This window comes from Leiobunum rupestre, chromosome 2 (assembly GCF_980474605.1).
Source record: "Leiobunum rupestre chromosome 2, qqLeiRupe1.1.hap1, whole genome shotgun sequence".
NCBI classification, from domain to species: domain Eukaryota; kingdom Metazoa; phylum Arthropoda; class Arachnida; order Opiliones; family Sclerosomatidae; genus Leiobunum; species Leiobunum rupestre.
This window is the reverse complement of record NC_143385.1, coordinates 7235309-7246392: the sequence shown is the minus strand read 5'-3', so window position 1 is coordinate 7246392 and position 11084 is coordinate 7235309. Positions and strand designations below refer to the sequence as shown.

Sequence of the window (11084 nt, the reverse complement as noted above, 5' to 3'; positions counted from 1 at the left end):
CTTTTAACACTCATGTGGTGGCCGCCACGGCCGTGCTACATATGCCTCCACCAAAGACTATATATAAATAGACTGGCGTGTTCAATCGCTCAACGTGCATACAATAGAAGACGCTGGTCAAAAATTTCCCCGCGCTTCAGCAGTGCTACTAGTGGCGCCTCTAACGGCTGGTCAAAGGCTTCTCCCGTGTTTCGAAAGTGTTAACAGGTTTATAGTATGGAGACGCCTGTCTAGTAAGCGACGCGTATATATAGTCTTTGGCCTCCACTGTTGCATAATGACGTTTGTCTATATTTTAGACTAGTGTATTTTTAGATTGTAAATATTGTTTTTTAACCGCATATAAATACGGCCGGTAGAATATGAAACGGCAGCCATTTAATCTCCGTCATTTCAACCTGTAACTTCAATAGAGCTAATAAAACTTCCTCAAAAGTTATTACGTATGAAATTCTTTAGTTAACGGTAGCTAACTAAACATGGTGTCAGAGTCAACAGAATCAACCCACTTGTTCCTGTCGGGCGTGCCATCTCCTTCTCGACGCCGTCTCTTCCTCATTTGGCGACTTGTCCCTTCGATAATCTGTAATACCATGCACGCTCCGGCCGCTCCGATGTCAGCAACGTTCCACATCCACCCACCAGAGCCATTGACGTGCCCTGGAGGTTGGACGCAGTGGATTCGTTGCTTCGAGAGATTCCGCTTGGCATCCGGACTTAGTAAGGGTTCCGGACCCGAACAAGTCAATGCCCTGGTGTATTTCATGGGACCTCAGGCGGAAACCATCTTTGAGTCTTTTAAGCTGGCTGGGGAAGAAGAAGGCGACTTCAATGTGGTCATGCTCCGCTTTGAAAGTCATTACGTAGTAAAGAAAAATCGAACATACGAACGTGCGAAATTCAACTCAAGGACTCAACAAGAGGATGAATGCATGGAAGATTTCATTACTGCCCTTCACACGCTGTCGAAACATTGCGAGTACGGAAACCTCCACGAAGAAATGATCTGTGATCGGATAGTCGTGGGAATTCGGGATAAACGTCTGTCCGAAAAACTACAGTTGGAAAAGAACCTTACGCTGGAGAAAGCCATCACAATGACCAAACAGAATGAGCAAGTCAAAAAACAGCAAAGGGAAATCCATCCACAAACCGAAAGGGTCACAGTTGATCGCCTCCAGACAAGAAAGCCCAAACGAGCATCTGGGACGCAATCCTACGCAGGGAAGAGAAAACCTGGGCGAAAAACCTCAAACCAGCGGCCAAACGAACCAGCAGGCCAAAGCGGATTCCAAAGATGCGGATCGTCCATAATTCATCCTCGGAATAAATGCCCAGCAGCAGAAGCGGTCTGTTACAACTGCCAAAAGAAAGGCCACTATAGCAAGAAGTGCCGAAATACTGCCGTAGATGAGATCACGGAGGCGCAAATCAAACCAGAGGCATTCTTGGGCACCATTCAGAGCGGCAGAATGAAAAAATGGATCGCCAGGATTCGGGTCGACGGTCAACTTGTGAACTTCAAGATCGACACCGAAGCCGAAGTCAGAGCTATATCAAACCGAACGATTCAGTCCCGACTGATACAGGAATCAGACCGACGACTATTTGGACCAGGTCAAAAATAGATAAAATGTCTGGGAATGATAAAAGCACGACTAGAGTACCAAGGCCGCAAGATGAACGAAACTCTCTATGTCATACTGGACCTAGAAACTCCACTCTTGAGCCTAGAAGCAAGCCAAGCGCTACAAATCATAACGAGAATTGACGCCGTTGTAGAAGACTCGGGGAACCCAGCCGTTGCCATAGGGCAACCGAAAGAAATCCTTAGAGACTTTCCAACTCTCTTCACTGGTCTGGGCAAAACCGAGAAGCCGTACACCATACGTCTTCAAGAAAATCCCAAACCGTATGCCCTACCATCAACACGGAGAGTTGCCTTACCACTGATGCAGCAGGTGAAAGACGAGATCAAACGTATGCTGGAAAACAAGGTCATTACACCGATCGAAGAACCGACAGATTGGTGCACCCCGATGGTCGTCATAAGGAAATCATCCACTCAAGTTCAGATATGCGTCGATCTCACAGAGTTGAATAAATATGTCAAAAGAGAACGTTTCCAGTTACCAGCGGTAGATCACATCCTTGGAGAACTAGCCGACGCCAAAGTATTTTCGACACTGGATGCCATCAGTGGATACTGGCAAATACCCCTGGATTTAGAATCAGCACGCCTCACCCCCTTCATAACGCCGTTCGGAAGGTTCTTCTTCAACCGCCTCCCGTTCGGATTAAGCTCCGCTTCGGAACATTTTCAACGACGAATAAGAGAATGCCTCGAAGGAATAACGGGCGTAACAAAATCTACAGGATGACATCTTGATCTGGGAGAAGAACCAAAGCGAGCACGACCATCGGTTACGTGAAGTTCTCGAACGACTGACGGAAGCCGGGATCACACTAAATGAATCCAAATGTCAGTTTTTAGTCACCAAAGTCAAATTCTTGGGCCACATCATTGACGCAGAAGGAATTAAACTAGATCTCGAGAAAGTAGCAGCGATCATGAAGTACCCGAAAAACCCAAAGACCTAAAACCGCTATTGGGTATGATCAACTACCTCGGAAAATTCATTCCTAACATGTCCGCCATGTTGCAACCCTTGAATTCACTGTGTAGCACGAAGAACGAATGGTGTTGGGGACCTGTTCAAGATGATGCTTTCGAGAAAGTCCAGAAGATTCTTAGCAAGGCACCAATACTCGCCGTTTATGACCCGTTACTACCAACCATCATCGCAGCAGACGCGTCATCATTTGGTATTGGAGCGGACAGCTAGATGGTCAAGTCCACCCAGTGGCTTATGGCTCGAAGACACTCTCAGAAGCCGAAAAACGATATGCCAAAATTGAGAAAGAGGCGCTGGCATTGGCCTGGGTGTCTGAACGTTTTCGAGACTATGTGACCGGGATACAGATCGAACAAGAAACGGATCATAAACCACTGGTCGCAATCCTCCAGACTAAACACTTGGACGATATGTCACCAAGATTGCAAAGACTCCGTATACGGATGATGCGTTTTGACTATACAGTCAAGTACATTCCTGGCAAAGACCTCATTGTGGCGGATACACTTTCACGTAGTCCACTGCCGGACATTGGAAGTCCCGAGCTGGAACAAGAAATATCAGCCCACGTCAGCTTGGTTACGACGAGTTTTCTATCCTCTGACGTACGACTTGCAGAAATTTGGAAAGTTCAGTCCGAAGACAACACATGTAAAAAATTGAACCACTACATTTCAGAGGGCTGGCCAGCGAAGAATCACGTAGATGAGTGCTGTGGTCAATTCTATCCCCATCGAAACGAACTTACTGTTCAAGACCGACTCATAATGTACGAATCCAGGATCAACATACCGAAGGTTCTCCACGAGGAAATCCTGTCCAAAATCCACGAAGGACACCAAGGTATTACCAAATGTCGAGAACGAGCCAAATCAACCGTATGGTGGCCCGGTCTGTCAAAAGCCATCGAACAGAAAGTCAAATGCTGCTTTGCATGTATCAAAGAGTCATCCAATCCACACGAACCACTGCAACCCTCCGAATTCCCGGATCGACCATGGCAAACAGTCGCAATGGACCTCTTCTACCTGGAAAAGCAGGGGTATATTTTGGTCACTGATTACTACTCACGTGTCTTTGAGGTATGACCATTGACAGATCTCAAGTCGAGTGCCGTCATACTACGCATCAAATCGATCTTTGCAACTCATGGCATTCCCGAAACAGTCCGCAGCGACAACGGTCCGCAATTCCAGCTGATACGGTCATCAGAATTCCGCGCTTTCGCAAAAGATTACGGATTTAAAATCATGACATCCAGCCCACGTTACCCACAAAGCAACGGATTCGTTGAGGCTGCGGTCAAAGTCGTAAAGAAACCAATGAAGAAATCCTAAGACCCGTACCTCGCATTACTCTCGTATCGAACGACGCCGCTCGCAAATTGATATAGTCCATCTGAACTCTTGATGGGCAGAAAACTTAGATCCACTGTTCCAATCACACCTACGCAACTAGAACCCTCTACTCCACCTAGAGAAATCGTCGCTGATAAAGAGAAAAATCGCGGACGGAGAATAAAGGAAAACTACGACCGACGACACAAGGTGAAAACACTACGACCATTGAACAAGGGAGAAACAGTATGGATAATCGACCTGCGACGCCAAGGCACGATCGTAGAACCAGCTAAAGAGCTTCGATCATATCATATCCTAACAACAAACGGCACCACAAATAAAGTCGAAGATCAGATGGTAAAATTCAAGATAGATACCGGAGTAGACGTTAGTGCCATTTCAAACCGAATCATTAAGTCTTCCAAGATGTCCAAAGCAATTCCAGAGGCCGACAGACAATTTAAGGGTCCATGTCGTAAAGAAATACGTTGTCTTGGAACGGCTCAAGCTCAACTCATATACTAGAGTCATGTGGTGAAGGAAAAGCTATACGTTGTACATATGATCTAGAAACACCAATACTCAGCCAGGAAGCTAGCCAAGAACTGAAGATCATCACAAGGATAGATGCGGTAGAAGAGGGAGCTGATCTGATCCAAAAAGATTTTCCTACACTGTTCAGTAAATAGGGAAAAACTAAAACGCCCTACACCATTCGTCTACAAGCGGATGCGGAGCCGTGCTCTACCAAGTGCACGGAGAGGTGCTCTACCTTTTGATGAAGCAAGTCATAACGGCAAACGATGAGCCAACTGATTGTTGCGTCCCAATGGTCGTTATCCGTAAGCTCTCAGGTCAAATTTTAATATACGTTTACTTCACGGAGCTCCAAAAATACGTCAGATGATAACGATTTCAGTTACCACGTCCGGTAAGGACACTCTGACACATATGTTAGATGTACACTTTCCGGACTCTAAGCTCACTAGCAATGGTAACACTGACAATCGCCCTTTGAGGATCAATCGAACCAAAAGGGAAGATTGGGCAGTGGCGAATAAGGTCGCCACGCATTCCAGACTTATATGGGCTGTAAAGTAATTTAAACCCTATAAGTCCCCGGGACCGGATGGGATTTTTCCTATCCTCTTACAGGAGGGCATTGATATTCTATGCCCTATGCTGCTGAGAATCTACAGGGCTTGTATTGCTCTAGGGCATTTACCTAGCACCTGGAAGCTTTATCAAGCGATCTTCATACCTAAGCCTGGTAAATCTGATTACCTGGAAGCTAAGGCATTTAGGCCAATTAGTCTTACCTCTTTTCTCCTAAAAATTCTGGAGAAAATGGTGGACAACTACATTAGGGAGGAGGTTCTTTGCAACTCTCCTCTGTCGACTGCGCAGCATGCTTACCAGAAGGGCAGGTCTACTGAGACCGCCCTGCATGGTATCAGCAGCTGCCTGGAAAAAGCAATTGAGCACAAGGAAATTGCGTTAGCAGTTTTTCTTGATATTGAGGGAGCCTTTGATAAAGTCTCCAGCGCAGTCATACTTAAGGCTGCGAAAAGGTTTGGTATCAATGACACATTGTGCCTTTGGATCAAATCTATGTTAACTCACCGAAAAGTGGTATCCTCCTTGCTGGGTGACTCCCTTATGGTCTCCACCAGTCGTGGTTGCCCACAGGGGGCGTTCTTTCTCCCCTTCTGTGGTGCCTGGTGGTGGATGAACTCGTTCGGAGGTTGAACAGGGGAGGATGCCGCTGTTTCGGTTACGCCGATGATATTGCTATTATCATTACTGGGAAATTCCCGGCAACAGTGAAGGACGTAATGAGGAGGGCCCTAGCATCAGTTGAGAGCTGGTGCAGGGAGGTCAACCTCATGGTTAATCCTAATAAAACTGTCTTGGTTCCTTTTACTCGTAGAAGGATAAAAGGTATGTTTGACGGTATTTCCTTATTTGGAAAGGACCTAGTGGAGAGCACCGAGGTGAAGTACCTCGGGGTCATCCTGGATAGCAAACTAACATGGAAACCACACCTTGACTACATAGTCAAGAGGGGCAAAATGTTATTTTGGAGAACTAGAAGTGCAGTTAGCAAGACCTGGGGCTTAAGCCCCAGGACTGTGTACTGGCTGTACACCATGATCATCAGACCTATCCTGTCTTATGCAGCTGTGGTCTGGTGGCCAAGGGTTACTTTAAGGACTGTGCAGTTTGATCTGCGCACTCTGCAAAGGCTGGCTTGTGTCGGTATTACAGGAGTCATGAGAACAGCCCCAAGCCCTTCTCTGGAAATACTCCTGAATATGCTTCCTCTCCACCTTTTTATTGAGGAAGCTGCCCTTTTAGGTGCCTATAGGCTTAACCAAAATGGCTGGTGGAAGGCTAATAATTGGGAGCATAGCCACACTAAGATCTTCCGAGATATGTCCAATCAGATGCCGATTTTAACAATGGGCTCTGATCTGATGGTTACTAAACTCCACTTTAGTAAACCTTTTGAGGTCAACTTCCCTAGCCGTGTGGAGTGGAGTCACTTGACCCTCGGTACCAGAGGAGAGATCGTCTGGTTCACTGATGGGTCTAAGACACACTATGGCACTGGTGCGGGGATGTATTGCCTTACTAATAATTTTGGCTTTTATGAAAGTCTAGGGATACACACTAGTGTATTCCAGGGTGAAATTTTTGCCATTTGCTCCTGTGTTGCTCACTGTTTACATCAGGGGTATCATGGGAAGGTTATCCAGATTTATTCAGATAGCCAGGCTGCTCTTACAGCTCTCAGCCAGTATAGTATTCTTTCTAAACTGGTTTTTAGCTGCTTAGACCTTCTATGCACTCTTGGGTTGCACAATAAAGTTCAACTTTGTTGGGTACCTGGGCATAAGGGGCATCTTGGGAACGAAAGGGCCGACGCCTTGGCCAAGGAAGGTGCGAGGGCTGGGTTCATTGGTCCAGAACCTGCTCTCCCCATCTCCCGAGGACTTGTACGCGGCTTAATCTCCAAGTTTATGTTGGATCGTCAACTCAGACAATGGTCTGAAATTGAGGGTCAAAGGCAGGCCAAAGAGTTCACTCTTGGCCCATCTAGGGAGAGAGCTAGAGAATTACTCTCGCTCTCTAGGTCCAGTATTAGGATTGTTACTGGCCTACTTACAGGTCACTGCCATCTTAACAGACATTTAACGCTTATTGGGGTCAGTGATGACCCGATTTGCAGATCTTGTCTAGCTGAGGAGGAAACTGCCTCACATGTACTCTGTAGCTGCGATTACTATGCAGCCCAGAGGTTTGAGCATTTGGGTATGCATCGGTTGGAGACGTATGACGTCTCTAATATCACGGCCGGGCAGATTTTAAGCTTTATGTCGGCAATAGGACTTACTTAAGTCAACCAGTTTGGGGATGCACAATGGACCTTAGGTCGAAGTGTTTGGCTTGCCACCCCACTCAATAATAATAATAATAATAATAATAATACCAGCAGTTGACTACAATCTCGGGCAGTTGGCGAATGCGAAAATATTTTCGAAGCTCGCCGTAGTCGGCGGGTATTGGCAAATACCGTTTCCAACAGGATTGTCTGAAAGGAATTAAAGGCACCGCAAACCGGGCACGATGAAAGATTACGGATTGTCCTGGAAGACTTCATGAGTCAGAATGATGAACCATTTACGAGTGATGAGGTCTTGGAGACTATCAACTCTTTTAAGAAGGGCAAGGCTCCTGGTGAGGATGGTATCACCATTGAGCTTTTCAAGATATTTTTCTTAGCTTGCCCAGCGTTGTTTGTCAGGCTTTTCAACACTTGCCTCAGTACGGGATACTTCCCAAAGCTTTGGAAGGTTGCTAAGTTGGTTTTTCTTTATAAAGAAGGTAGAGGCAGGCAGGACGCAAAGGCCTACAGGCCAATCTCGCTCCTTCCGGTGGTAGGGAAGGTGCTTGATAAGCTGTTGTCAAGAAGGTTGTACTACTTTCTACACAGCAACAAATTGCTTAGCGATAAGCAATTTGGGTTTAGACATAGTCGATCCACGACTCACTGTCTTACCAATATGGTGAACCAAATCAGGGATAACAAAGCAAATAATTGTCACACCAGTCTGATATCTTTAGATATCGAGGGTGCTTTTGACAGTGTGTGGATTCCAGGAATCCTACACAGTTTAAGGAACTTTAAGTGTCCGAAGAACATATATGAGATATATGTTAACTATCTGAAGGATAGAGTTGCAGTGGTGAGGGCAGGCAGTACCTGTGTACGGAGAGTACTGACCCGCGGCTGCCCTCAGGGGTCATGCAGTGGACCTCTGCTATTCAATGTGGTTATGGATAGCACACTGAGGATTGAGTACCCAGAGGATTCTATAATCCAAGCCTACGCGGATGACTTGCAGTCATTATTTTGGGGCACGTCCAGGCGTGCTCTCGAAACCACGGGTAAGGTGCTCGTGGATAAATTGACTAAGTGGAGCCAAGTCTATAAGCTGAGTTTTTCCATTAAAAAGTCGGTGGCTATCACCTTCGCCGCAAAATCCATTATGAAAAGGCTCCCAATCTATAAGATGGGAGCCGTCAACATTGCAAACGTTGACAAGTTGAAAGTTGTCGGTGTCACCATCGACAGCAAGCTTTCCTTTCTTCCTCATCTCGAGGAAGTAAGTGTCCGGGTGACGAAGCTTGTGCAAAGCATTGCTTGTTTTGCAAAGGTCGAGTGGGGCCTCGACCATAAAGCGTTGAGGACTACCTACAATGGGTGTATTGTGAGAGTAGTGGCTTACGCTTGCGGTGCTTGGTGGAAGAGCACACAAAACAGTGTGATGGTGAGGAAGTTAAGCTCAAGACAGAGAATTGCGGCCCTTTGTATTATTTGTGCTTACCGGACAGTCTCGAGCGATGCGCTGCGGGTCCTTGCTGGTATTCAACCGTTGGACCTGGTGGTGAGTCAGGAAGCTGCTGTGTTCAGATCCTTTTTTTAGAGAAGACAGCAAGCACTGTGGGGTGGAGTTACGCGGTGGTAACTACCTCTACCCAGGCGACCCATGGGAAGACCACCCAGCGGTCAGAAGCATTATAAACATCACAGAGCAACTACCCAATGGCAATGGGATAGAGGTGTTTACTGACGGTTCGTTGTCCGGTCGGGGTGCCGGAGTGGCATGTGCTGTGTACAGAGATGGTGTGGAAGTGTACAACGAAGTCACTCGCATTAATGGTAAGGTGGATGCGTTTTCTTTTGAGCTCTTAGCAATACATGAGGGTATTTGCTGGTTAAGGACGCATGGTCAACGTCCTGGTGATGGTGCAACGGTTTTAACAGATTGTCTTTTTGCTATAAACGCAATAATCAATCATAAAAACAATCATGGTTTATGCCATGATATCCGTAAGGTGTTAAAACGGATGGAGACTCAAGTAAATTTAAGTAAGTCGCACACAGCAACCGATCTTCCAGTTGGTGATTAAAAGGTGGCTCAATGAGGTGACGACTCAAAGGTGGCAGGAGCCGTGGGATGAGAGTGAGAAAGGAAAGGTAACTAAGAAGTACTTTCCTAAGGTCAATGGTAGATTCAACACGAACTACTATTTGACGCAAATCCTAAGTGGGCACGGTAAGTTCCCACTTTACCTGTTCAACTTGGGTCATATTGCATCGCCCAAATGCATATGTGGTGCTCTGGAAGCAGACTCAGAGCACTATGTTCGTAATTGTCCGAAAACGAACCATCTGTTAAGGAGACCAATCCACGAGAATGGTCTCCATAATCTGGATAACGAAACGATCAACGATCTTGAACGCGTTATGCGTTATATCGTTGTGAATTTTGACGCACTCACGAGTGAGTCGTGAGTAGGTGGTGCAGGTATACGGGTGTATACTGTTTTGTGTACGTGTTTTAGGAAGCGTTTTCTATTTTTGTATACAGGTCGACGGCTCGGCCAGGACAAATGATGAGTAACCCCTGTAATGCTTTGGCGGTGCACGGGATATATAAATACAACAATCTGATGTCCTGGAACGTCTAGCAGCAGTCGGAATCACGATAGTCAGTTTCTTGGGTCATGGACTAATTAACATTAATTAGTCCATGCTTGGGTGATGTTATCGTTGCAGCTGAAATCCAGCCAGACGTAGAGAAGGTAGCTGCTATCGTAAAATTTCTAAGAGTTGAGAATCCCCAAGATCTCAAACGTCTACTATCAATTACCCACGGAAGTTTATTCCTAACGCGTCTAAGATCCTGCAACCTCTTAGGCCTTGTGTAGTACGAAGAACGTTTGACATGGGTACCGGCTCAAGACTCCGCATTCGAGAAAGTTTAGACGATCCTCAGTAACAAACCGGTGCTTGCGGTGTACGATCCTTCACGGCGTCATCATTTGGCGTTGGAGCGTAGTTGAAACAGAAACCAGCCGATAGAAAAATTCGTCCTGTTGCGATATTTACGAATAAAACAATTCATCAACGACCACAAAATATACACCGATACATTGAAAAACTGGGGTATTATTATGGAACCAGTGGCAAAGGTGGTCGATCAATGTAGAAGAACACTGTTCGGGATCCTACATCTAGCCCAGGAACTCAACTCGGTAAACTGCTTGAAAACGCTTTACATCAGCTTAGAACGATTAAAGCTTACTTTCGATATTCTTTCCTGGGGGCACTTTCTTAAATCCTTGAACCCTTACAGGAAACAATTGGGAAACAATTTGTAAAAAGGTACGGGGAAAATGCTGTATAACCACTTATGCTTGTAATTGATAGAACTATTCGATAAAAAATGAGAAAATATATACATACTAGCTGGGTAGCCCGTCCTTCGGCCGGGCCCCAGATAGAACTAAAATCCCGTGAAGACTGTTTCGACCGGGCCCCAGCTAGAAATAAAATCCCGTGAAGACTGTTTCGGCCGGGCCCCAGCTAGAAATAAAATCCCGTGAAGACTGTTTCGGCCGGGCCCCAGATAGAACTAAAATCCCGTGAAGACTGTTTCGGCCGGCCCCAGATAGAACTAAAATCCCGTGAAGACTGTTTCGGCCGGGTCCCAGCTAGAACTAAAATCCCGTGAAGACTGTTTTCGCCGGGCCCCAG

At 46.2% G+C, this 11084-nt stretch overlaps 1 protein-coding gene across 1 annotated transcript; it reads left to right on the top strand.

Moving 5' to 3' along the window:
* Nucleotides 1-479: 479 nt before the first annotated feature.
* Nucleotides 480-1628, top strand: LOC149955627 (uncharacterized). The gene has a single exon (XM_090166720.1). It carries the CDS (start codon nucleotides 480-482, stop codon nucleotides 1626-1628), a length of 1149 nt encoding a protein of 382 aa, XP_090022846.1.
* The last annotated feature ends 9456 nt before the right edge of the window (nucleotides 1629-11084 follow it).